At 55.5% G+C, this 26,725-nt stretch overlaps 3 protein-coding genes across 7 annotated transcripts in view; 1 reads left to right on the top strand and 2 right to left on the bottom strand.

Moving 5' to 3' along the window:
* CRTC2 (CREB regulated transcription coactivator 2) overlaps positions 1–11,482 on the top strand; it is a 27,090-nt gene extending 15,608 nt beyond the window's left edge. The window contains exons 6-15 of one of the 5 annotated variants that reach the window (XM_044448429.1): positions 1,605–1,708; positions 1,805–1,834; positions 2,268–2,347; positions 3,947–3,999; positions 4,798–5,042; positions 5,998–6,434; positions 8,406–8,660; positions 9,410–9,530; positions 9,561–9,650; positions 10,348–11,482. In XM_044448429.1, coding sequence (XP_044304364.1) covers positions 1,605–1,708; positions 1,805–1,834; positions 2,268–2,347; positions 3,947–3,999; positions 4,798–5,042; positions 5,998–6,434; positions 8,406–8,660; positions 9,410–9,530; positions 9,561–9,650; positions 10,348–10,556 — 1,624 coding nt within the window. In that variant the 3' untranslated portion in view covers positions 10,557–11,482. Of the gene's footprint in view, positions 1–1,604; positions 1,709–1,804; positions 1,835–2,267; positions 2,348–3,946; positions 4,000–4,797; positions 5,043–5,997; positions 6,435–8,405; positions 8,661–9,409; positions 9,651–10,347 lie in introns of all 5 variants that reach the window. The other 4 variants (XM_044448427.1, XM_044448425.1, XM_044448428.1 and 1 more) reach the window with 4 other exon arrangements.
* Positions 11,483–14,165: 2,683 nt separating this feature from the next.
* On the bottom strand, positions 14,166–20,213 carry S100A6 (S100 calcium binding protein A6). The gene is made up of 3 exons (XM_044448454.1): positions 20,066–20,213; positions 15,221–15,384; positions 14,166–14,390 (listed from the first exon to the last, which is right to left on the bottom strand). Exons 2-3 carry the CDS (start codon positions 15,356–15,358, stop codon positions 14,256–14,258), a joined length of 273 nt encoding a protein of 90 aa, XP_044304389.1. The 5' UTR covers positions 15,359–15,384; positions 20,066–20,213; the 3' UTR covers positions 14,166–14,255.
* A 1,503-nt stretch (positions 20,214–21,716) lies between these two features.
* Positions 21,717–22,801, bottom strand: S100A5 (S100 calcium binding protein A5). The gene is made up of 2 exons (XM_044448455.1): positions 22,664–22,801; positions 21,717–21,876 (listed from the first exon to the last, which is right to left on the bottom strand). Exons 1-2 carry the CDS (start codon positions 22,799–22,801, stop codon positions 21,733–21,735), a joined length of 282 nt encoding a protein of 93 aa, XP_044304390.1. The 3' UTR covers positions 21,717–21,732.
* Positions 22,802–26,725: the final 3,924 nt, after the last annotated feature.

Below are 26,725 nucleotides of genomic sequence, written 5' to 3' on the forward strand. Positions count from 1 at the left end.
GCCCCTGCTGCTTCCACCAGGCTCGTGCCCCGCCCCTCCCCCCCCCTCTGTTTGCACCCCTTTTGTGAGAGCGATCCTGGCAGTGTCCTGCCCCCCTGTGCTCACTCCAACCGACAAGAAAGCGGAGGCTTCTCTGTTGCACGCAGGCAGCTCCTCCAGGCTCCAGCAACAAAGCCCCCGTTGTCGGGCCCTGAGGACCGGCGGGAGGCTCCCACGTGACGCCGTGCCCTGCCTCGCCGCTCACCGCCCCCCTCTATGTCCCACAAGGCAGGATTTTAACTCTGGGAGCTAGCAGAGGTGGACTGGCAGCAGGAAGAGGTTGCTTCTTGCCCCGCCCCGGCTGGCAAGCCATCTCCGGGGGCGTCACTCATTAGCTCCTCTCTCTCTCCCTGCTCCATCCCGCTGAATCCCCACCCCACCCCGAGACCCCTTCTGAGTCCTTCCCCAGCCTGTCTGCTCCTTGGCAGCACAGGAGCCCCGCTGGGGAGGGGGCAGGGCGAGGCTGGGCATAGGAAGGTGCCACTGTGCCTATGAGCTGCCTCTGGCTTTCCCTCTGGGGCATCCACAGTGCAACCAGAAGGCTAGATGAGGCAGATGGGCCTGGGGATTGATCCAGCACTGGGAGGGCAGCGGAGGGCGGCAGGGAGGGAGAGGGAGAAGAGAAGAGCACGGCCCACTTTGGGTGCCTCGAGCTCCTTCCACCAGGAACGGGGCGCATGCTCTCCCACACCCCCTTCCTGACCAGGCTCGGGGCTGGGCTTGGAAGAAAGGGGGAGAAAACGTAGGTTTGTGCAATGTTTGTGGCACAAACGTGATATTTTCTTGCAATGCACGTGCAACTGCATTATTTGGAAACTAGTGAAAAACTGAATGATTGCATACGCACAGAAACACAGACACACATTTTTTTCTGGGGGACACTATACAGTGGGAGCCAGAACACCCTCTTTGCTTCCCAATATTTTGTGTGTGTGTGTGTGTGTGTGTGTGTGTGTGTGTGTGTGTGTGTGTCGGGGGGAAGTTTGCCACTTGTTCGTCGGCTGCTCATGGTTAAGATCCAGTGTTCCAAAGTTGGGGTGTGCCCATGGAGAGGGCTCTGTCCTTTGGAAATCCATGTCCTGCGTCTCCCCCACATACTGTCTGGGACGGAGCCGTGTCATGGACAGGCAGGCAGTATGGGGCGAGTGCCCCTGTGGGTATTTTGGGCCCCAAGCCACGTGGGCTTTCAAGGTGATGAACAGCCCTGCTTTGGGCCCAGGTTGCTAACGGGGAGAGTCCTCGCCGTTCTTGAGGATCTGGGGATCCCGTGCATGCTTGCGTGGTCATCAGCCGCACCAGTTCAATCTAGTTAGGAGCTAGAACTCGTTTAGCCTTGCCAGGGGCTGCCAGGTTGGGGAGATGGCGTGGCAAAGCCATGGCCAGACGTGCTTGTGGGACCTGGCTGGGGGCTGGGCGGAGAGAAGCCTCTCTGTGCTGTGCCCTTTGGGGGGGTCTCCAGCACCGCCAGCTTGCCTCCATGGCCAGCATTACATTCGTCTTGGCTTTGGGGAGGCCAACAGTTCCACGGGTATGTTTTTTAATCCTCTGCCGCCTCTTGCGACCAGGACGAATTCCGACTCTGCCCTGCATACGAGCGTGATGAACCCCAGCCCACAGGATGCCTACCTGGGCCCCTCCCAGGGAGCTCCCCCCCCGAATCGCAAGATTGGTGAGTGATGATTCGCCCGCCCCCCATACTCCCCTCTGTCTTCCTTTGAGGTTGGGATGCAAGCGCTCCAAGCCCCTCTCGTTCCTCCCCCTTTAGGTTACCTGGACAATGACATGGATAGCAAAGGTAACGCACCCCACTCACTGGCGCTGGGTGTGCTCGCCTCGCCTTGTGAGCCGAGCGCCTTCCTCGTGGTGCTCGGCCTCGCCTGTCCCCCCGCATGCAGCGGGGACACTTTGCCCGCCACGACTGCCCCCCATTCGGGACAGAACCCAGGCCAGGCAAAGCTGGGGAGCTTCGCCTGGCCTGGCCTGGCCTGGCCTTTGTCTTGTCCTGCGCAGAGAGAGCAGAGGACAAGCCAAGCCCGTTGGCCTGAAGGCACCCTGGTGCATGTTGGGGGTGCCGTTTCTCTCCCGTGGGGTGGGGGTGCTGCCCTTCCCAACACGCTCACCCCTCCAGCCCAGCGGCTTCCTGCCCCCTGCCCTCCTTCGGGAGGCTGCAGGAGTCGCCTGGGCCCTGAGCCGCCCCCGTTTCTCACCCCCCTGCCCCCCACCCACAGTGTTTCTTTTCCAAGTGCCTTCCATCGAAGAGAGTCTCCTGGACAACAAGCATTTGCTCAAGCCGTGGGACACCAAAAAGGTGGGTGCAGGGGCATCTGGTCCAAGCGCTTGAGCTTTGCGGGGGCCTGCCGCCGTCAGAGAGGTCTTGAAGGTGGCGCTGTGGCTGATGGGCGTCAAAAAGTAAAAATGGAAACCCAGGGACACCTGTTGGAGCTTGTGTGCGAGGCTCGGGAGAGTAACCCTCAGGAAGCCCCAAGGCTTTCCCAGGGGCGTGAGGACCAGTTGCGACCTCTTCATACAGCCCTGCCCAAGCTGATGCCTATTAGATTCAGGGGATTCTCAGCCCATCATCCCCAGGCTGCATGTCTAGCGGCAGGGTGCTGGGCTGGGAAAGGTTCCTGCAGTTATTCTCTGGTTCAGGCTAAAATTCAGCGCGGAGAAGGATTCTGTTCTCTCCCCCACCTTGTACCCCTGGCAATCTGTTTTGGGTGCCTGAGCCCCCGAGGAAGGAAAAACTTCTCTCCTCTTCAGCCAAGAGCCAAATCTGGGGTGGGGAGAGGGTCAGTTGGCATGGGGCAGCCTTGGACTTCTGTGAGCTTTCTCAGAAAAGCTTGGGGGTGGGAAAGGAAGCTTCTTCTGAGAACTCTTTAAAGAATCATACACTTTTCAGCTGAGCTGAGAGTGGGGGGGAAGTTGGCCCATCTCATTCACCCACAAAAAAAGTGAGTGTGCCTCCCTTTTTTTAATAATAAGTTTTATTTGAAATTATAATCCTAAAAACAAAGAAAAACTAAAAACAACATCAAGCATCAAAACCATCGGGCCTGCTGGGTCAGCCCCCACAATTTTTTTTTCCATTTATGGTAACTTAAAAACATATTTAAGTCTATACGAAGTCCCGTTTCTCTAGCCAATAATAAAAAGAGTCCCAAGTTTGATAGAAGTGAGTGTGCCTCACTTTGCAGGTTTGTGCATGTGTGCGCGCGCGCGCACACACACACACACACACACACCCCTAATTTGCCACCCTGGCATAAAATGCCACCCACTGAGTGGCTGCAGGCAAGCTTTAGCGCTCTGCCTCCAGCGGGCAGGCAATAATCCTGTTTTTATTGGGAATCTGGGAAGCGGCCTGCTGGATGCTGCTCCAGCCCAGGATTTTGCCCACATGGTAACAGCCAGGCGCTCGCTGGAGATCTGCTCCTTTGCCCACGTACACAAGCAGTTGTTCTGTGCAGGGGGCTGTCGGGGCCACTGGCAGCCTTCTCAAGGGCTGGTCCGTTCCTCATCGAACACTGTCCCAGCGGATGGTCCGTCTCTCCCGGCTGTGGCAGCGAACCCCTTTGTCTGACTGTGGGTGTATCTGCTTTATCGTGTGTCTTGTCAAGTTTGGCTTCTCTCTGATGGTCAGAGTTCCATTTTCTTGGCCACAGCGCAGGGTACACAGCAAACTAATGCCAACAGTAACACCGGCCTACCTTGCAAGATGGGTGTTTGCCACAGGCCTGCCCACTCCCAGCTTCTGCTCATGGCGCTCAGGCAGTGTATGTGTGAGACCGGCTTCTGGAGTGAGCCCGGCTGCTGCAGGCTGCCGTAGGAGGCAGGATGCATGGGCTGGGAACGGGGGGCTGGCCGTGACCCCGGGCTTCTTTCCCGTGACGCCATCTTTCTCTTCCAGCAGCTGTCCTCTTCATCCGCCCGTCCACGGTCCTGCGAGGTGCCTGGGATACAGTACGTGATGCAGCCCCTGTCTTCTTTAAAATGCTTCGTATTCAGAGGGTTGTGGGAATGCTGTGGGACAACGACCACCCAGCTCCCGTCATTCTGTGTCTGGTTTCCCAGCGTGAGAGCGAGCATTTGGCATGTTTTACACATGCAGCAAAGTAATTTAAGAAGACCCCATGCTCCCTCCAGACTTCAGATGGAAAATACCCTGTATTTATTTTATTTTTTAATTTTTAAAAAAGTGCTCTCCTATGTATGTTTTTTAAAAACCTAAATCCCTTCTAGATGGAAAGCTAACTCATGAGGGGGAGATAGGTTTCATGGGAGCTTTCTGCCTGTGGGGATTTACTTCCCTGTAATGGAGAAGAAAAAGAGATGCCAACCTTGCAGTGTGAAAGCACGCAAATGCAAGTAGATAAAAATGCATCACTTCGGTGGGCAGGTAGCAGCATTCCGTGCACCTCGGTGTTTAGTCATGCCGACCACACGGCCACGGAGACTGTCTGCGGACAGATGCTGGCTCCCTCGGCTAGGAAACAGGGATGAGCACCGCCCCCAAGAGTCAGACATGACTGGACTTCAATGACATGGGGAAACCTTTACCTTTACCGTTACCTTTTAATGGAGAAGAACCTAGGAAAAGTGATTCTTCTTAAGCGGCACTGTCCACTCAGCCGCTTCCCAGCAGCTTCATGGCCGTGTGTGGGTTGACCTGGCCAGATTTGGCCCCTGCCCTGGAAGTGGGGCAGGAGTGCTCCCCCCTTTCCTGAGACGCTTCTCTCTGTTCCCTCCACCCCTTCCCAGCATCTTCCCGTCCCCGGACCAGCCTGCCAACCTGCCTCTGATACCTGCTGCCCTGAACACGGGGGGCTCCCTCCCGGACCTCACCAACCTGCACTTTCCGTCGCCACTGCCCACTCCCTTGGACCCCGAGGAGTCGGCGTACCCCAGCCTGAGCGGTGGGAGCAGCACCGGCAACCTGGCCAGCACCCTGACGCACCTGGGCATCAGCGGCAGCGTGGGCCTTGGCCCCGGCTACGACTCCTCAGGTGAGGCTGCCCGGAGCAGAGCAGGTGTCGGCCAGGAACCGAAGGTCAGCCGAGGGCTCCGGTGGGCGGGGGGGCCACGTCTGCCTGCGTGTGCATTTCCAGAAGGCCTGGCTCTGCCTTTCTGGAGAGAACCTGAGATTTCCGTCCGTGACAGAAGCCGCGTGCTCTGCCGGTGCCCCTCAGTGGTGAAACGCACATTGGTCTCGATGGGAAGCACGTGCGAATTCCCTCGTTGCCCAAAGGCAGGATGCCGCTGTGGCAGCAAACCAGAGCAGATCCGTTTAAAAAGCACTCGCCCTTTTTGGAACGGGAGGACAGTGGCGCAAAAGCACTTCCCAGTCGCCCATCCGCAGCCAGCCTGAAGAAAAATCCTTGCGCATGGCCTCAAGCTAGGAGGTGACTGAGCTCCAGAATTGGGGTGCTGCCCCCACAGGCCTTGCCCCCACATTCTCACGGGCCAGGTCTCCGTTGGTGACAGGAGCTCTGATGGTTTCTCTGAAGACCACCTTAAACGATGGGTGGGTGGATATTGGGGGGAGGGGGCCTTTTGGACGTGTGGGGCAGGACTGGCAACCCCCACAGTCCAGGGGCCATGATTATGATCTGTGAAGCGTTGGACCGGGGGCCCTTTGGTTGTGTTGGACTGACCCGGCCAGAGGGCCGAGCCTGGTACACCGAGTGCAGCCCTCTGGTCCTGCTCTGGGAAGTGAGGGTTTCTTTCCCCGTCCTGATGGAGGGCGGGGGGGGGGGGGCCTTTCACGGTTTCCCGGGCCGTTTTCCCCTTCCCACCTGGACGGCCCTGCTCCCGGATTCTGCCCGGGTGTGGGCCTGGGCGGGCAGCCACGTCCCATCCCGACCCCGCGGGCAAGCACCATCCGTCCGTCTGCCTGTGTGTCGCCCCATTCTCTCCTCCATTTACGTATCGGTTTATTTTGTTTTCCTTTTGTCCCCACAGGCCTGTGCTCATCTATGCAGAACTCCCTCAGTAACCCCTGCATCCAGTCCTCGCTTAGCAACCCCTCGCTGCAGGGCTCCCTCAGCAACCCCTCGCTGCGCTCCTCCCCGAGCGGCGGCTCCGTGCCCTCCTCCCTCAGCAACCCCTCCCTCTCGTCCTCCCTCAGCAACCCCTCCCTCCCCAGCGCTCTCGGCAGCCAGCCCGGCCCCGGCAACCCCGGCCTCCAGCCGCCCGGCTTCGGCAGCCCCGCCGCCTCCTCCGCCTCCTCCCCGTCGGCCGCCCCCTCTGCTGCCGCCTCCTACGCCCCCCTGAACGCCTCGCCCCGGCGCAGGGTCCCCCTCAGCCCCCTGACCCTCCCAATGGGCGGAGACTCGAGAAGGCCGCACCCAAAACCGTTTTCGCCAACTATGTCACCCACATTGTCCTCCATCACACAGGTATGCATGGGGGCCGCTCTCGGGCCCCCCGTGGCGCTTTCCTTGGCCACTGCCTCTCGCGTGTGTTTTGATTTAGCTGTTGTGTTTCTCCATCTTCATTTCCACTTCGAGGGAAAAGCCCGCGCCCTTTCCTCCTAGAGGCAGCTGTCCACCTGCGGGAACGACGGGGCGGGGTGGGCAGGTGCCCGGAGTGCAAGACCTCCGTGACCAGAGGCAGGCAAGGAAGGAGAGGAGACCCCCCGTGGTGAGAGAGTGCAGAAATCTAGGGGTAGCCCCGTGTGTTTCGGAACAGACTCGCTGCTGGCACGGAAAAGGCAGAAATTCCAAAAGCAGAAAGCAGTGGCCGCCTGGCAGAAGTTGAGACGTGGGCGCTCATTGCGGCAGTCCCGAGTCCCTGCCGCTGGAGTCCGGACCCTCCTGTTCTCCCCTGTTTTCAAGGAGCAGGTCTTTCTGTCAAGTAAACGGACCCAAATTGCTCGCTCCAGCTCAGACCACCCTGAAACTACTTTGCATTACAACAGGGAACTGTGTATTATTGCTCGGGAAACCCGTTCCTCTCCAGCCACTGAGGGAGTGGTGGAACTGGAGCCCGGAGGAACTGGAGAAGGCAGAAGGGGTGGCAGGCGATGCCGCGCTCCCACATAATCAAAAGATGCCGATGCTGTGTCTCTGGTCACCCTGACTCCCCTCCACCACTGGTGGAAAGCGAACTTGGCCTGTGAATATATATATCTGTGCGCATATGTGTGACGCTTTTACAAATCTGTGTGAGAAATCAAAGCGTTGAGAAATCAAATCAAAGGGATTCTCGGAAGCTTCTGAACTGCTTTTGTAATCGCTTTCTGAAACACACAGAGCCGCATTAAAGATTTCTGCCATCGCTCGGCCACTGCAGATCGCCACTCCTCTGGGGTTTGCCCGGCCGAGGTGCCATTCCCTCCACCCCACTTTCCTCAGTTATTCCAGGAGGTCAGAGCCGTCCTCCGATGTGGGAGAGATTGCCGGCTCCTGAGCCAGTGTCTTGACCGAGCACGAAAGCTCCTCTGCCGAGCTCTTTGCAGCCTGACCCAGCCTTGTTCCTTCCAGACGCACGTTCACTGCGACGCCCAGAATTCCCGGGTGGCCCTGCTGGGTGGGGATTCTGGGAGTTGCGGGCCAAATGCCTGTGAAGGCTGCCAGGTTGGGGAAGGCTGGTTGAGAGGAAGGCTGTTCTCCAGGGTGCCCTCCAGCGCCTCTCGGTGTGTCGCTCAGCCGACTGCCAGGCCCGTCCGAGTGGAGCTTTGGGTCGATGGGCGAAGTGTGCTTCCCATCCGACAGGAGAGGCTCCGGACCTTGCCAGTGCCCAGGGCGCATCGGCACATCTCCCGGGCTGCGTTTCGCGCTGTCCGATCACTTTTTGAAGCCCTTCCTCATTCGGGAACCTCTGGACCAAAAGATCAGCTGCTCCTGAGCAGGGTGGGGCTGTCCATCAGGTCCCTCGGCTCCCCCCGCGGAGCCTCCAAGCCGGGCCTTTGGGATAAAATGCGCACTCTGACACATCTCCACTAGATGGGGCTGTCGAGCTGGCCCTGGCCGGCCTCTCCTTTCCCTGCCCAAGTCCCTTTGAGGCTGGGCTCTACCTGCCGCATAAAAGCCGTGGTAGAGTCCTCCACGCAGGTGCCACTTTGCACTGTGGGGGAAAGAAGTGCTCTGAATGCTGCTCATCCTGTAAAACAAGATTCCTGTGAGGAAGGGAAGGCGGGAAGGGCGTTCCTGCTGCGTGCCGCCTCCTCGTGGGTAGCGGGGGAGCCCCCCCTGGGAAGTGTCCGAAAATGGCCCAGCATGGCACCTCCCGCACCCCCACCTCATTCTCCTCCCTGCGGGGACTTGGCCTCCGGGGGGTGTTTGGGAGCAGGGGGAGCCCTGGTGTCGCAGCCGTGGCCTCACATTGATTGGGGCTCCCCGCCGTGCTGTTCTTCTTCCCCCCTCCAGGGGGTGCCACTGGACACCAGCAAGCTGCCGGCCGACCAGAGGCTCCCTCCGTACCCCTACAGCCAGCCCGGTCTGCACCTCCAGCAGGGCCAGAAGCCCCTCCACCAGGGGCAAGGAGGGGCGGGCGGCCCCCCTCAAGTCCGCCAGCAGCCGCAGCCCTTGCAGACGCCGTGCCCCTACCCGGCGCAGTACCCGTCCAACTCCATGCTCCAGCACCAGCTCGGCCAGCCGCTGGGTGACTTCGGCCTGGGCAGCGTGAGTACAGCGTGAGCGCGGCGGCCCTCCTCGGACTGCACTGGGCTCCCCCGGCAAGCTCTCTTCTCCAGCACCCTGTTCCCCCCCGCTATGGCCAAGCTGAAAGCGATTTTGTTAGCAAATCCCCACCTTTACCCCTTCAACCAGAAGGGCTCCCAGGGTGAGGCAGTGGCTGCCTGCAGGCCGGTGCTCTTAACGGCACAGCACAAGAGGAAAGGGGATTGGGGGGGGAAGAGGAAAGCAACAGGCGAGATCCGTTTAGCTCACATGGAGAATTTTCATGTCGGAGTTTTCCTGCTGTCACTCACCAGCTACGAATTTCCAGGAGGGAACAGTTGTTGGATGTAGAGGTTCTGTGTAGCCATGAGGAGGAGGAGGAGGAGGAAGCCCCTGGACCTGCCGTTTCTTTAACTAAACGGGGAGGGCAGAGATCTTGGCCGCCGAGAGGAAATCTTTGAGGCTGTGTGCCTCGGCATACTAATTGCTGGGGAACATGGGCGGGAGGGTGCCGTGGCACCCCTGTCCCACTTTCCACAGGCAGCTAGTTGGCCAGTATGCTAACAAAATGCTGCTCTCTCTGACCCAGCTGGGCTCCACTTACCTTACATGAAAGGAAAGGAAAGGTGACACCTGGGCTTGCGCCCCCCCCCCCCCCCGCCTGCATGTTTCTGGTCGCCTCCAGGTAAAATGCTGGAAAACGGCAGGGCTTACAACCCGCTCACGCCCCGGGCTGTTTCCTTTCCCTGCAGTTCGATCAGTACAACTTCGTAGAGAACATGTCTGGAGGCTTCGCTTTCAACAGCAACACCTTCACGGACGACCTGGGTGCCTTAAACTACTCCCAAGGCGACAGCGTGGGCCAGTCGGGGGGTGGGGGCGGCGGCGGCGGCACTGGGGGCAGTGGCAGCACTCACGACCCACACCTGCTCAACCGCCAGAACCTGAACAACTGCAGCCGCCACGGCCCCGTCCCCAACATCATTCTCACAGGTAACGGAGAGCTGGAAGGGGACAAGGGGGGAACTGTCACCCGCCTCCCCCAAAAGCCAGTGCGGGTGGGCCTTGTGGCTCCCGGCCCATGTTCACAGGGCAGTTGGGGGAAAGCTTGGGGGGAAAACCGTCTCCCCCAGCCCGGCACTCTCGGATGCTGGCCAGGGGTGTGCTGGGAATCACCCTCCACCCCATTCTGGGGGCGCCAGATTAGGCAGGTCTGTACCTGAACTGTTTGCTGCAGGGGGCGGGTCCCCCGGGGCCCTCCATGTATCCTTGCTTGCCAGTGCCGTGATTCCTGAGCATTGGCCGCTGCTGCCGGAGCTGCTGGGACATGTAGGCCAAAGCCGGAGGGCCCAGCTCTTCCTCTCTCTCTGTGCTGGGGACTGGAAGTGGCTTCTGGATATCCAATGGGGCCTCGTACGGAGACCGGGCTGTTCGTTGTCTGTCCCAGGACTGGACGGGCAGTTCCTCTCCGGGGGGTCTTTGCTGAAGGAGGCGCACCGGCCTCGGAGCTGAGCAGGGGCAGCGAGCCCCCAAGCCGAGCCTGCCGCTGCTCTGGCCGGGTTGGCCTCCCCCACTGTGGGGCCTTTTCTGAGAGGCGGGCCTTGCAAGCCGGAGTGACGGCAGAGGGATGGTCCCGCTGCCCGAAGAATCCTGCGGGAGCCCCCAGGCCTGATCCCCTCTCCCCCCGCAGGGGACTCCCCCCCAGGGATCTCCAAGGAGATTGCCACCGTCTTGGCAGGCATGCCTGGCTTCGAGATGGGCTCCTCCGCCCTGGGTCTCGACGAGGACCTGAAGATCGAGCCGCTCACCCTGGACGGGCTCCACATGCTCAGCGACCCCTACGCCCTGCTGACCGACCCGGCCGTCGAGGACTCCTTCCGCACAGACCGGCTCCAGTGAAGGCAGGGGCACGCGGTGCCGAGAACCCCCGGCCTGGCAGGGAGGCCCGGGGGAGACCCAAGAGCCAGGCTCCCGCTCCCCACGCAGGGACTCTGGGAGCAGGGGCTGTGCGTGGCCACGGCCTCCCCGAGGCGTTGGCGAAACCTCTCCAGACATTCTGGGCCAAACTCGGCAAAAAGCAGCCGCGAGCCCAGGCTGCGGAGGACCGGGGAGGAACTGGGCAGGGGGTGGATGCCCCTCTTCAGCCCCGCGCCGGGGAGGTGCTTCCGGGTCGCTTGGAGGGGCCGGACGCTGCAGGAGAGCGATGCGGGGTGTCCAAAGCCCTCCGGGATGCAAGAGAGAGAAGATGGACTGGATCCGGGAGTAGCCTTCTGCCCCCCTTGATCCGAGGGACGGGTGTTCGTGTGTGTCCGAGGCAGGTCTCTGCTGCCCAGAGTCCCAGCCGTGGGCCCTGCGTTTGTTCCTGTGTATATTTCCACCTGCACCGATAGCTAGCGAGATCATCGTGGTAGTGTGCCGAGCCAGGCGAGTGTGCGGAGGAGGGAAGGCGGGCGCGAAGCTCGTGGTTCTTTTATTTCTTTGCCTAATCATGTTTTTTAAAGAGAATCTGTACATAACGCCTCCCTCTCTCCTTATCCCTCCCTCCTCTTGGACTGCCATGTACTTGGGGGGCGGGCGGAGTTGGAGAAGGAAGTGGGGGCGTCTCTTGTAAAGCACTTGTAACTTTGCATTCTTATCTTTTGTGGAGTCAAGTCCAGTATCTGAGCTTGAGTTGGGGGTGGGAGGGGGCGGGCAAAGAGGAAGAATGTGGGCAGGGCACTTGGCCCCCTTCCTTGCCCACTGGCCCCCTCCCCCCCCACTAGGGAGGAGGCAAACCAGAGTGATTTTATTATTATTTTTTAAAATATATGTTAATTATAATGAAATTTTAGAGTTACTGTATTGTGTGATTCTGGGTGAGTAAGTTGGGCGGGTAGGACTCTAGGGATCTGGGAACGGCCCCGCTGGATTGGGGCTAAGGGTCCATCCTGCCCCTCTTTCCCCCCCCCCCCGTTTTTAAGAAAGAGGCGACTATCCAGATGTGTCTCAGAAGCTCAGCATCTGGTATCCTTTGCCAGGAACCCTGCTAGGCTCTTGAAAGCTGCAGGGCCTCGTCTTTCCGTTGGCATTGTCAAGTTGTGGGACGGGGGAATTGCAGTGTGTCCAGCACCCCCCCCCCCAGAAATGGTCCCACCGAGGGCCCTTGGATGTGGGTTTTGGGGCTGGTGGTGCCACTAGAACCTGCTTGCCGTAACCTCACCCTCCGTCGAAGCCAGTGGCCAGCAGGATGAATTTTGGCAGGCTTCCTTTCACCTCCTGTTCCAACAAGGGGGCTTTGCAGCACGAGGTGTTCCTGTTCGGGGTTCCAGCCGGCACATGTCCAGGTGTGTCCCCCACCTGGTTTTCTGTTAGCTGTCGCTCAATATTCCCCGCTCACTGCACATTCTCTAGAATTCATCAAGCTTCTTTTCAGATTCACGCGCGTTAGGGCTTTCCCCCCAAGGTATTTTTGGGGTGGGGTTCTTCCCATGACTCCCTCCATCGCACCCATTTCCCTGTTATTCAGGGGTGGCTTGACCACGTTTGAGATGACCTGCGGACAAACGGTTTGCCGACGGCTTAACCAGTGACTGAGGATCAGTGCCTGAGTGCCAGGACTAACGTTGGCCCATCTGTGATTCGGTGGACTCCCCCCGCCCCCCACCCAGGGCTTTGAGGAACAGCAGGTAGCATTTCCGAGCCCTGTTGTGGCAGATGGAAATTGAAGTCCTGGCTGGGAAAGGCTTCAGAGATGGGCAGTGTGGCGGTGCTGCAGCTTCCCTCTCTCCCTGCCTCAGGTGGGTGCCAGTCCTTAATCCGGAGCAGCCACGATTTCAGACTTGGGGAGCGCAGCTTGCTTCCCTCGTGCAACCGCAGAATGTGTTCGTCTCCCTCCATGATGCTCAGCAATTGGTGCCGGAGACACAGCAGCCCGGTCCGAAATTCTGGAAGTGGAAATGCGATCGAGAGGGGCGGGGCGGGGAGAGAACCGGCGACGGGAGCAGCGTCTCCACCCGGTGCCGGCGGGAATGGAGCAGGGCCCACGCATGCATGCCTCGCCCTCACGGCAGTGCGACACAAGGTGTGCTCAGCACTAGCCTCCTGTTGACAGCGCGTTCCCCTGGGAGGCAGGTGAAAGGGGCTTCTCTGCGTCTCCCTTGGTGGACTGAGCTTATTAGATCTAAATATAGCTCATTTCTTACGGAGTGGAATAATATATCCGTTGTGCTTTATAGAAGTATATTACACTAATATTTATTTCCTATCTTTTCCTGAGGAACTCAGGGCAGCTTCACAACAACCCTGCGAGGTAGGTACTTGGACCTGAGGCGGACTGGCCAAAGGCCACCTCCTGACCTTTATGGCTGACCTGCGGGGGATTTGGACTCGGGACTGGCTGCCCATGGTCTTGTGTGTAACCTGCTGACCTCCAGACTGACCGCTGGCCACGGTGGCTGGAGCTGGCGGGAGCTGGCATTCAGCTTGTCTAGAGAACACTGTTACAGGAAGTTGCTGGGGGGGGGGGGTCAAGCAGTGCCCCCCCATTGAGGCCTGTGGGGGCTGGATGATCTGTCAGTGCTGTTCCCATCTCTGCTTCTCTCATGCGGAGAGGCACGGGCAAGGCTGGGCACCTCACGGGGCGGCCTCTCTTCCATCCTGCAGTAAAGCCTTGCAGGTCGGAAGGAGAGATTTTGGAACAGAAGAGCTGTGCTGCTGGATTCGACCCACAGCCACTTCAGGCACGCCATGGCCAACCAGCCGCCCACAGAAGATCCCCAAGCAACTAATATGCACAGGCCTACTCCATATTACGGAGGAAGCGTAAAGCCTCAGGACTAGCCGCCTTGGACAGCTGCCTCCCCGGTGGGTGTTTCCCGTCCCCTCAAAGCCGTCCAGATTGGGGAATACCGTGCTGTCCCGTGGAAGCAATTCCCTTAGTTTAGCAATATGTTGTGTGAAGAAGGGCTTTTTTTAAACCCGCCCTGGGCCTCCCCCGTCAGCTTCATGGATGTTCCCCCCACTTTGGGTTCTAGGAGATAGAAAAATGATTCTTCCCACTTTCTCCATTCCAGGCATAATTCCTGGGCACCATGTCTCACTTCAGTTGCCCCTTTTCAACCCAAAAGAATTCCAGATGTGGCAGCTTTCCTGATGGAGAAGCTGCTCCAGCCTTTGCATCTGTTGCTCTTTTTTTGCAGTATTTCCAAACCTTCAGTTTCCTGTTTTGGGGGCACTGACCAGGATTGTACATGGTATTCATATGCTTGTACCATGGATTTGTCTAGGGGCAGGCTGATCTTGGCAGTTCTAATTTCAGTTCTTTTTTGGGTCGGGAGTATTTTTGTGTTCAGTAATGTGAGACCCTTGCTGGAATCTCGGACCATTTGTAAGGGGCAGGGGCAGATTCTGAGATGGAGGAATCTTTAGTGTCTTTGCCTCTACTGCCACAACCTGGTCCTTTATTTCCTTCCACACACCTCCCCCCCTCAGTTCTGCTCCCAAAGGCAAGGCAACACATAATGCCGACCAAACTGTACAAAACTTAATTTTTATTAGATATTGGAACCATCTATAGAGGCATTTTTCGAGATCACAACCTCCCAAGCTGTCTGGCCCAGCTTACTGTGTCAAAGCTTCGTTGTAAATCATGGCTACGGCACCCAAGAAGGTGACATACTCCTGAAAGTTCACAGCGTCGTCTTTGTTACGGTCCAGATCGCACATGAGTCTCTGGATCTCTGCGTCATTCAATTTCTGGAGTGAAAAGAAAAATATTTTTAAAAAAACCTGAGAACCTCAAATCACAAAGCAGTCAACTGGAACGCTTAAATTAAGTGTGGGCAAAGATCCAAGGGCAATTTTAGAGGGTGCTTCTGGCTGGCAGAGTTTTCCTGGCACAAGTTCCTAGTCCTCATGGTTCTAAAGATGAATACCCCCATTCCAGCTCAAATGAGGGGCTCTGAATGTCTGCTCCTTCCTTGCTGACCGGCCCTAAACATCCTGCCGTCTGAAGGCCAAGTTCCATTTCTGAGAATTTCTGGCACTGCATTCTGTGAGTAGCCATGACCCAAGTCTTGGGTTCCGAAACCATCCAACTCTTTCAACAAAACCCGCTTGGTGTGCCTGTAACTAATCCGCAGGAGACGCGTTTCCACTTTTCAGAACAGGGAGCAAAAGCTGCAGAGATGCTGCGAAACCAAACAGGTGAAGGACTGGGGGGGCCTTCAGGGAACTGCAGAGGGGCCTGAGGTTTGGTACCCACCCCATTAAGACAGACCAATCTACCAACGAGTGTGCAGTGTGACTGCTTGGTCAAAAGGGCATTTCCGTCTCTCCCTGCACGTGCTTCCACTTTCTTCCTCTTCTCATGGGAGAAAATAGATGGGATTCCCACATCTTTTCCCCCATGGTGGGAAAAGCACCAGAAGAGGAATTTGGCGGGTGGGGTGTATGTGTGTTGTTTTAAAACACTTTATCCAAGACTTTTCTCCAACTCGTCAGTCCCCACAAGGCTATCTTCCATATAAATGAATAAGGTGTGGAAGAGAACGTCGCCATACAGGCTGGCTTCACTCGATACTCACGGGTCCAATGGTCATCTCCTTCTGGATCAGCTCCTTCAACTCTTTCTTACTGAGGGTGTTTTTATCACCCTCTTTGCCTGCATATTTGTGGAAAATAGTAACCAGGAGGCCAATGGCTTGATCGAGTGGGCATGCCATCTTGCAAGGACAGGCAGGAAGTAGATCTGAAAAGACCAAATGCAAAAGTGGCGATGTTTACGCTTTAGTGATGCAGGGGGAGAAGACAAGACATTTCTCATAGAAACGGCATCAGAAGGGGTCTCCTGGGCCATCTAGTCTGACCCCCAGCTCTGCTCATGACACGCCTACCATTTTCGCCATGGTTCATACCTTCCTCCCTTGTTCAAACATTTTAAATCATGAGGTCTTCGAGCGGCAGCCGAGGGATGTGAGGAGCGGGAGGAGCATTTCCATAGGCGGGACTGCGAAGGTCACTTTAAAAAGGAAAGGTTTGTATCTATGGGGGGAATGTTTCTAAAAATAGAAAAATAGATTGCTCTTCTGCAATATTAGGAAAAGGTGTGGACTGATAGGTGAACTAGCGTTCAGCTGGCTCGTAGGGATGCTCAGTATGGTTTTGCCTGATGGTTTTAATAGGGCAGTTCCTCACGATTTTGCAAGATACTTATGTTGGGCCATGGAAGAGCGTGATCAAGGCACAAGCTGGGCATGAATCATCATCTCCTCATCCCAGAAATTTGAAGAAGGTGGAAAGGTATTTATTATTGGGAGTTTTTGTATGCCGTCCCATTTGCATAAGCCTCGGGACGGCTTCCAACACAATAAATAAGCATATAAAAATGCATATAAAATTCTGATTCACCCTGGCTGTAGAAATTAAAACCAATCAATAATAATAACAGTTATTAAAATATTGCTTAAATAAAAAGGTCTTGGCCTGGCGCCGAAAAACAGTGACGGTATGGAAGGAAGGGACAGGTGCGCCAGGTTGTCCCGCTTCCTAACTTGGCAGGCTGACTGGCTGGATCCCATTCCATGTGATACGGTGTTCCCTTTTAATCCTGGCCTTTGTGGCCATGAAAGGAATGTGGGGTGGGGCGGGGCGGCGCGGGGCGGGGGTCAGAACCACAAAGGCAGAAGCCTTTCCAAACCTGCCATTTTAGGGTATTTTACAAAATTAATTACTGTATTTTTCGCTCTATAAGACACACTTCCCCCCCCCTCAAAAGTAAGGGGAAATGTCTGTGCGTCTTACAGAGCAAATGTGTGTGTGCCCGACGCCCGGGACGCTGCCGGCCGCCTGCAGCGCGTGGCACCACCTGGCCGGCATGCGCTCGGTGCGCCCTGCCCCGCCCGCCTGCTCCGGCACAGGTGAGAGCTGTTAATCACAGGTCGGTGTGCGTTTTCAAATGGCAACCCGTGTTTTAATGAAGCCCGTGGGGAAGTGATGGGGAATGTGCCTGTGATTTCAGGAAGCTTTCCATGGGTCCCTCCTCTAAAAACTAGGTGCGTCTTACGGTCAGGTGCGTCTCAGAGCGAAAAATACGGTATGTGCAGCAGAGAGAAAAGGAGCGTGTGTATTCAAAATTAGATGGTTGCTGCAACTGAAGGAACTTAACTGAAAACACCTAATGCTTTCCCGTCTGAGCTGCTTTCATCCACTCCCCCCTGGCCATCCACACCACCTGGCTCCACTTCCCAAAATCTGCCGCTCCCAGAGCCCAGAGGTGGTGGTAGGGGTGGCCCTGGATCTCTTGGAGGCCTCTGCCCCACTGCTTTGCTTTCCGGGGGCATTTGCTGCAGTAAAAAGAGGGCCCCAAGGATCTCGGCTGCATCCGACTTCCCCTCGATTTTGGCCCGCCTGTGCTTTTCCTGCCACTGCCCCCCATGAATTTTTCTCCCTGACTTGTTTTCCAAAATTAAAGGCCCTCCCCTATCCATACAGCCTGTTTTATAGGCAGTGGGTCCTTTGGAAACAGGGGTCCTTTAAAGACTGGCCGAACTGACCGGTAGTTTTCCACTTTGGCGGGGGACCAGTTCCAAATCAACGCATGAGATCTAGGTGTGTCCGTCTAGACACAGGTTACCTGTAACACCCATAGGTCTAAAGAGCCCAAGGAGGAATAGCTCCCAATCTGACTATGCTGGGAAAATGGGACACTTTCCCACCATTCCAGCTTCTTCAGGGGTCGCGAGCTAGTTCGTAGGAATGGGGAACTCTGGGCAGGAACGGCTTCCACCCTAGGAGGCCTTGCTCTGCTGCCCCAGAGCTTTCAGAATTCCCCCATATTTCCTGTTAGTTTTCCAAACGGCGCTTACAAGCCCTGTCCTCTGTCTGAAGGCCCGGGAACCGGCTGCATTGTCTGGGGGGCTTTTGTTTCTGGGCTTGGTCATTGTTTGGCTTCAAACAGAGAGAGGGGCAGTTTTTGTGTATCTTTGCGTCTGTCTGTGTTTCCTAATCCCCTCTGTTTATTCGTAGCTATAGCTGGGAGAGCTGCAAGTAAATATTGTCGCTCTGGGTTGCCTGCTCAGGGTTTTAACCCAGCCAAGCCCGCCTTAGGGGGCTTCATTCCATCCCCCTTTCTTCCCCCGGCGATTTGGCACCCCTGCCGCCTTATCGCCACCGAGCCCCAAGGCTTCCACATTTCCCCCCCCCCCCCGAGCAAACTGCACTTTCTCCAGTCCTCTTGCGTGTGGATGCTTCAATTTTGGTGCATAAGGTGGGCAGGATTTGTGCGTCCCCAGTCTAGGCTCACCCCCATAAGATGGGTCTGGCGCTCAGGCGAAGTGGGGCCCAGTGACAGGCGCTCTGGGGAAACGTCGCAGCTGGTAAAGAGAGCAGCCTTCCCTGCCCCCTTCCCTGCAGAGGTGGGGCCCTGCCCCACTCTTCAGGGGACAAACCATCAGGGAAAAGTGCGCCATGGGGAAGCCCCCGCCCCATGGAGCACAGTGGGGTCTGTGACTACTAGGCGCCTCTGCTCCCTCTGCCTCCCCCCCGCCCCCGTTTTGCTCCGCATTTCCAGGCTTAATAGCTGCAGGTGGAAGGCAACGTGACGGGTGACGCTGCCCTGCACCTGGCCCAGGTTAAAGGCCCCCCCCCCCCCCCCGCAGAGGAGGGGAGGCAAAGCTTCTCCGCCGTACATGTCTGCCTCTCGGGGATGCGGAAAGGCGCGGGGGGGACACGACGCGACGCGAGCAGCGGCCGCGGGGCATCGCAGGCGAGGTAAGGGGCGTCCCGGCTCCCGCAGCACCCAAGGGCGCTCGGGCGTCGTCAAGCAGCCCGCCTTGTCGGGGGGGGCACACGCCGCCGCCCCCCCCCCGCGATTGCACAGGCCTAGTTTGCAATTGCACGGGCCCCTCTCTGCTCTTAAGGGACACGGTGGCCGCCCGTCCCGCCGCCTCGCTGCGTTCTCACGACACCCCGTGCGGTAGCTTCGGCGGGGGGGCCCCCAAGGCCGAGCCCCCCCCCCGCCATGCGCGGCCCCGGGCAGCGGGCGGCGCCGTCCCGGGCGTCCCCAGCAGGGGGCGCGAGGGGGCCGGAGAGTCGGTGGCCCGGTCGGTGGGTGGGTGGCAGGCGCCCCCCCCCCCGGCCCCCAGCGAGCTTGCCTGAGGGGAAAGGACTGGGAGATTGGGGCCCCACCAGCCCCACACGGGAAAAGCGCGCGGGGGGGGGGCGATCTTGCCCAGTTGGCCAGAAGCGGCGTGATGCAGGGAGCTATTTAGGGGCGGGGGGGGGCACAGCCGGAGCGCTGTGGGAGGAAAAGTGAGGCGGGGAAAGGTACTCTACGCATGCTCAGAGGCAACTCATCCTAAACCGGCAAGTTCTGGAAGGCAAGGGGATCGTAGCCTTCCCTGGAGGGAAAAGGAAGACGTGGCCAGAACTGGGCGGAGGTGCCAGTCCCGTGCAGGTAGGCGAGTAAATCCCATAAGGACCCCATCTGGATTAAGTTTAGGGTTGCCCAGCCTACGTGGATTCCTCCGAGGCACACTTGCAACTAAGCCCCGTTGAAAACGAGAGTTACTCCTGCGTGGACAAGTGTCAGCCTTCCCCAACGGAGCATCCTTGAGATGTGTCCGACTCCGACTCCAGCAACATGGCTGGGGATGATGGAAGTCCTAGTCTGACACTTTCCGGGGGGCTTCGTTCAGGGAAGGCTGATGGGCTTGTGCCGATCGCCTTGTAGTCCTTTCACGGAGTCCCTTGGGACTATGGAACTCAATGGGCTTACTTGGGAGTAGACCTATTGTGAAAAGGCTTGTGCCTGTGGGGATAAAGCGGAAGCCGGGGAGGGGAGGCAGGAGGCGAGTAATCGAGGGCATGGCGGAGCTGTGGCAGTCCAGCCTCGCACCTCTTGGGAGCTTTCGGACAAATCCAAGGCAAGGCCTCCTGAATCCCACACAGAATGAACCGCATGGGATTCCCTTCCGCAAGAAAGAGTGACAGGCATGTCTTAGGAGAGCTGCAGAGGGGATTAGGCAGGAAGAGACGGTGGCGGCGGCAACCGCAGCTATCTGTGCTACTAGTCCTCATGAAAAGGCACAGCTTCCAGAATCAGAATAGGCCTGTGCATGGAGCGGGGGGGGGGGGTCCCCCTGGACAGCTCGTTGGCCAGGGGGTGGGCAGATCACTGGACTAGAAGGTCCTGGTCCAGTGGGATCTTCCAAGTTCTAATGTCTATTCAAAAGTAAGACCCCTTCTATTCAACAGAGTTGATTCCCAGGAAAAGGACGAGTTGGGTTGCAGCCTTCATGCCCCCCCCCTTTTACTATTACTGTGAGATGGGGAGTGAGCCCATCATCCCCATCCTTGAGTGGCCCCAAGTTTTGGAAAGAAAGGAACTGAAGAGAAGAAAGCGGGGCGGGGATCATTATAAGGAAACTTACCGCACGGAGAGAGAGAGATGCTGGGCCGCTGGAGAAGCCGAGCTGTGAGCCAGCACGAACTTGGAGCCCGGACTTATAGGCGAGGTGGCGCCCCCAGAAGTCACCTGATCGGATCCCAAAGCCATGCCCACATCTTCCAAACCCCACCTTTATTGATTCGTGTTAGCTCAGCTTGCAAACCTTTCCACCCATCGGTGGGATGTTTTCCCCGTTCAGCCCTAAGGGGGAGAAACTTAACTCCTCTCTCCATTAATGTTTTGTCTCTGTTTCCCTTGCTGCTTCATGTCGTTTCCTCTCCCCTGGAATGTCATTCCCTCCCTGCTTCCAGCTGCTTTCTTACTCCCCCAGTTCTCTTTCGCTTTTTCTCATCCTTTTGCAACCTCCAGTTGCGTTTCCTTCATTTTGTTGCCGCCCAGATTTCGTTTCTCTAAAAGGCGGTGGCAAGGGGGACTGGAGAAGAAGGAAGGGGGAAACTCCACAGGGAAGACCCTGAATCCAACTTTTTGGATTCGTCTGTCTGCTGTTAACTTGCAAGCTGCGTGGAAACAGCACGATCGCAAAGTCTCTCGCAACCTATTTTTGATTTTTTTGCTTTGTTGCAAGGAGAGGTTCTGACGGCCCCCTGCTTCCCCGCGTCTCAAAATGCAGGCATCCCTGGTCCGCTCCATGGTTTTTACCTATTCTGCTTTTTCCTAAGAATGTGGAAAGGATGGAGCTAATCCCTCCAGCATCTGCTTGTGTGTCTTGGTGTCGGAGCATCTCCTCTCTGAACATGGAGTTAAAGGAGGGGTAGGAAAACTCAGGCCAAATTGGGCCCCCTGTGCTCCCAATTCCAACCTTGCGGGGTTCCCTGGACGGCCATGCCCCTTTCCTGGCCACATATCTCCCCACTTCCTATCCGTTGCCTGGCCTTTCCCCCTGTGCCTGGCCCCGTTTCAAAGACTGAGTTGACTCCCCTGAGACTTTAATATGGACCAGAAATGACTTTAGATTAAAATAGGCTGGAAGTTTTTCAAATGTTTCCCTTCCCCTTTTACCTTCAGTCCCACCCACCACCAGAATGTATGCTCCCACCCACGCTGAGGCCCTCTGATAAGGCATCTGGCCCTCAGGCAGAAAGTTTCTGCACCCCTGAGTTCAAGTGTAGGGGGACGTGCCAAATTTGGCATCCATACACAGCTGTGAAATTCCACAGCCATTCCTAGGATAGAGTCGAAGCCGATTTTGGGCGAGCAGCAACGAGGGAGGTTCTCGTGTCCACTTCTCCCTTCCCCTGGGGCAAGCCTCATCAGTGGAAAAAGTTGGGGCAGTGTTCGCAAGCCTTTGTTAATTCTAGCCTGGATTCTGCGTGTGACACCCTGTGATTTGGCGTTTGTGCCCAGCCCTTGTTTACTGTACTGCACACGGAGCATTTTTCTCTCAACCACTTTTGCTCCAGCATTTCAGACATGCAAATCTAGAAATCTGTGCATGCTTATTAGGGCTTCTGTTCAAAGAGGAAGGTTTGCATCAGACAGTACGATCGCTTCCTGGCACGCAGACAAGACTAGTCATCTTTTGTAGCTTCTGGAGAGTGTGCCCTTTATTGGATTTTGCCTGACGCCAACTCTGGACGATGCCAACCAGTTCCAAACGGGCCACCCCTTGCAAGAGGCCTCCCGCCAACCCTATTGAACATCCTGCTTGAAGAAATCATTGTAGGTCATGCAAAGGGAAGAGAGGAAGCCTGTGTACTCCTTGAAATCAATTTCCTTGTCATTGTTCTTGTCCAAGGTCTCCATCAGCTTGTCGATTCCGCTGTCCTTTATTTTCTGCATGGGAAAGAGTGGGAAGGTGAGGAAGAAACGGGGTGAAAATTCATGCTGGACTCTACACTGTGCTTTTTCTTTCTTTGGCCTCCCTCGTAAACTACAGGGAGGAAAAAGGGGGGAAGAGAGAGAGAGAGATGGGAAGAAGGAAGGTTAGATACATAAAAACAGAGTCAGAAGGGGTCTCCCGGGCCATCTAGTCTGACCCCCGGCTCCAGCCGGCTCCACTCACGACTTGGTAGATAGAAAACTGCAGACTGTAGAGAAACGACTGAAGGAGGGAAAGAGGAGGACAAAGGGAAAAAAGAAATGGGGAGAGAGGAGGGAGAGAAGGAAGGATGTCCCGAATGTTCCACAGCTGATTTCTTGCAGGGCTTCCAAAGGCTGGCCATGGATCTACCAGCAACCAGGTGGCAGCTGTGCCTGGCGGGCAGGAAGGTGGCAGCAGCTTTGGGTGTGCGGTTGTGGCAGGCCTCCTGAGTTTTGGCCCTTCCCCTAAAACGAGGCAAGATTCTAGTCCCTATGGCTCTGAATAAAGAGCTGTCGTAAACAGACTTTTCAGCCCAGTCTGTCCATTGGACTTTCTTAGCTCCTTTTGACACAGACACGAAGCTGCTCTCGAGGGTTTTGGACAGGAGCTTTGGCCGGTCTCACTTCAGCACGCCCTGCATGGGACCTGGGACCTTCGCGAGCTGACGACAACTAAGGGCCACAGTTCCTTCCCCAAAGGTTAGGGGTCCAGCCTCCTGTGCCCCCCAAGCACAGCCCCCCCATCTTCAGCTCCACTTGCCTCTCCCAGCACAAGCTCCTTCCGGACCAGCTCTTTCAGCTCCGCCTTGCTGAGCGTGAACCTGTCCCCCTCTCTCCCCGAGTATTTGTGGAACGTGCACACCAGCGTGGCCAAGGCTTTCTCCAGGGGCGTCTCCATGGCAGGTGGCTGCTGGCAATCTGAAAGCGGAGGAAAGCAATTTGAGCGGTGTGTGGCCAGCCACCAGGAGCAGAAGGGCCACCAAGTCTGGACCCATCACTTCTGGCACCATCCCGGGCTGTGAAACAGGCTCTTCTGTCCACAGTGTACCTCATTGCATCTCCCTCAGCTCCTAATTGCAGCACGCAACAGGCCTGCCTTGGGGAAAAACAGGCAACAGGCTTGAGACGCATGACTCGTGCCAGCAAGCCAAGTTGCGTTCTTGGACCCAAGGTCCCTCCAGTTCCCCCTTCTGCTTCTCGCAGTGGCCAGCCAGGTGTTTCTGAGCAGGGACTGGAAGTCACAGGGGCTCTCCAGGTGTTGCCAATCAGCAAATGGTATTCAGTGGTACACTGCTTTTGTGTATGGAGGCTTGATCTATCTGTCACTGCTCTGGCTGTGGATTTCTCCTGCAGGGTGTGGCTCTGGGTCTCCCTTGAAGGACATGGTCATGTGGACCACCCTGATGTGTTATGCACTTCAAAATCCACCACAACCACCACTCCTGACTGTAAAATGACCCCCCCCCCCAACCCATATGGAAACCAGGGCATTTCCTGCTGTCCGGCTGAGAGCAAACAAGCAGAAGAAACCCAAAGGAGGCTTAGGAAACAAATAGGACAACCAGAAGGAGATAATTATGCAATTAAGTTTGGGAGGAAAGGAAGGCCATAACAGCCCTATTAAATCGGGTCGGGATTTTCTTGGGAGCTCGTGTGAGTCCCATTTCCCGAGAGCAGAAGTAAATTCCTGAGATCAGTGGATGGAGCTTTTTGGTCTGCATCTACAGGGACACTGTTAAGGTGATGGAGAGAGGAAGCTGGTCCTAAGGGAGCGATTCACCCTTGGAACGTCTCCCAGCCTTGCAACGCCCCAGACTGGCTCCCTTCTGCCATTTCTGGCATTATATCCCAAGCACACTTTGGAGGGCGTGCGTCTCTTGGGTGACCCTGGGACCTACTACCGTGTGTGGGTGGAGTTGTATCGATCATTACAATGATCGGAAGTTAAACGGCCTGGCAGCAGCAGCTGCATCACCCAGTGGGCATTGTATGCCCCCTACCCCACGTCCATGTGGGTGCATCTCCAAGAATTATGCTGGAGAAAAGTTATCCATACTTTGCTCCCAACTCGCTTTGCCCAAGAATTAACGCGGGAGGGCCTGGAAAAGGAGCTGAAAATGCTCGTAATTCATCTTAACAAGGTAACCCTGCCAGTCCCTGCAAAACCGGGACACCAATTTACCTTGTAAAATGTATTGTTGTTTTTGCATTTTAACGTGTATGCAAACCTGAACACCCATTTTGCCATTACGAATGCACCAAATTTTATATTTATGTACATGCACATTTGGATCAGATTTTTTTTTTTTGGGAAAGCATACTTAATTATGCTTTAATGTGGAATGTGCTCCCTGGAGAGGTGCGCCTGGTGCTGAGTCTATATTCTTTTCAGCACCAGGTCAAACCTTTTTATTTAATCACTATTTTATAAGATTAATATTTTAATTGTGTCGAACAGTCACTTTGATTTTTCTCTATATAAATTTTTATTGAATTATGTAATGTATACATGTGATTTTATTGTATTTCAATTTTATGGCTTGTGAGCCATCCCGAGATGCCAAGGCATAAGGCACAGCATGCAAAATTTTTAAATAAATAATTGCAAAATGGGGGAGATGTTTAGGTTTGCCAAATACGTTTTCTTGTATCGCAGTTCCGCTGTAGGAGCTTTTGTGAATGGTTGTTGTAGCTATTAGGCAGTATAGAAAGGAAATAAATAAAAATAACATTTTTGTGGATATAGAAACCTTAACCCCTTATGAGCAAACTTCTCCTCCCTCAGGCCTTTGCTCCATTAATTAACCTTTGCAAGAAAATCGCTAATAGGAGTCCTGGAACTCTCAGAGGTTCAAAAGGGTAGAGTGTTTCCTTTTGCTGATCACGAGGAGAACGGCTAATAGCAATCGCAATTCTCTGAGTGCTGATGGTTTGTGTGGCCCCACCCTGAGGCAGGTGGAAGGTATTGGCCGGCATTAACTGCCTGATGTGTCCATGTGGGTGTGCAGATAGGCATACCGGCGTGTACTTCATGCCAGCTCTGCATTCTCGCACATGGATATGGGCTGGGGACAGGATATTTTATCTATTTATTTGGAAATCTTATACTCAAAAGCCTCGGGGCGGCTTCCGACACAAATAAATAGCAGTACAGATACTTACAAAACTGGAAACATCCTGGCATAAATATAAAATCAAGAAATAAAATCAGCAATTAAAATAACGTCTAAATAAAAAGGTCTTGGCCTGGCGCCGAAAAACAAATAACGACGGCGCCAGGCGGACCTCTCTGGGGAGCGCGTTCCATAAGTGCTCTGATGTATTTCCCCTCTGACATCATTATTTAACTTGCAGGGTGGTCTGTGCATCAGAGGTAGTGTCACAAGTAGTCCCCTTTACCTAATCATTCTGTCCGAGATTTTTTTCCTGAAATTGGATGCCTCCATCTCCCCTCTTCAGGTTGAGGGGTCCTCCGAGACACAGTACTTCATAGATTTTAAAACATGTGTACGTATCTGCATTTTTCTGCGCTGTGGGATTGAGCCACAGGTCTTCTTGGTGAGAGCTACCTTGTGTGTGTGTGTGTTGTAGAACTGAATATTGATGAACGCCAACTAGCTGGTAGAATTTTTACTGGGACTTCCTGGCGATAGCGGGAATAGAATAGATTAGGGGGCATGGTTTGCAAGAGAAGGTGCAGAGAGAACTGGGAGCGCCCTTGCAAATCGGGCAGCTGGGGTGTCTTCAGATTTGCCATCCTTCATGGAGAACCCATCTTGAAATTTCCTGGTTAAATCATGAGATGGGCCGCAAGCAAACCAACATCTGCAGAGAGATGCAAGTCTCTCCTCTGGCTTGGTTTGGGCAGCTGTGAAGAGCGCAAGAGGCCTTCTTGAGAAAGAAGAGAAGGTGAGCAACCCAGGAACACACACAGTTTGGTGATTCAGTCAGTTGGTCTTTGCTTCGCTTTCCAGGCAGGCAAATCAAAGTGCCGCCTCTTGAGGATGCAGATCAACCCATGCATTCTCCAGGCAATGCAAGCGTTGACACTCGCTTGATTTGCTTATTCTCTAATGATGTGGGTGCTTGGATAAGGTTCAAAAGTTTTTTGGAGGCATCTGGCAGGCCGACAGTGCACGGTGGGTGAGCTGTGTCTGACATATGAGAAATTTCACTGTTTGCTCCGGGGAGAGGCTCCCTCCAACTCTAAAACTCTAAAGCTGCACTATTATTTCGAGAAAACCCTGTTCTATGGTGGGCAGTCCGTGGAGAGGGCACTCCTGCATTGATCTGCATGCAATAAGGTCCAAAAATAGTAATAGCCCCACCCCATTGGAGATGTAAGACTTGTCCTTGCTCAAAGTCCTAAAGAACTTTCCTGAGAGGCAGTGTGGCGTCGTGGTGAAGAGTCTGGGACTGGGACTCAGGTGGTGCAGGTTCGAGTCCCCGCTCCACAGGGTTGTTGTGGGGATAAGATGGAGGAGGAGAATGGTGTAAGCTGCCTTGAGCCCTTTGTAGGAAAAAGGCAGGATATAAATCGAAAAATAAATAAAACTTGAAATGCCTGGAAAAAACGCTCCGGTATGAAACATAAGTGAATGAGGCAATTTACTCATCATCCCTTCCCCTGGGCTGTCTTCCTTCCATGAAAATGTACTTTGTACTTTCGCTTTTTGAAAAAGTAAGTGGCTAGTCCTCATGGCTGTGAAGATAAGCTTAGAGGGCTAGGCAGGCAGTGCCAAGTGACATTTGAGAAGCTACAGGTGCTGCTGGATAGGATTGCTTATGGCAAGAAAGTGGGACTTCCTGAGTATTTGCCCAG

This window comes from Varanus komodoensis, unplaced genomic scaffold, assembly GCF_004798865.1.
Source record: "Varanus komodoensis strain SLA01 unplaced genomic scaffold, ASM479886v1 scaffold55, whole genome shotgun sequence".
Classification (NCBI taxonomy): Eukaryota; Metazoa; Chordata; class Lepidosauria; order Squamata; family Varanidae; genus Varanus; species Varanus komodoensis.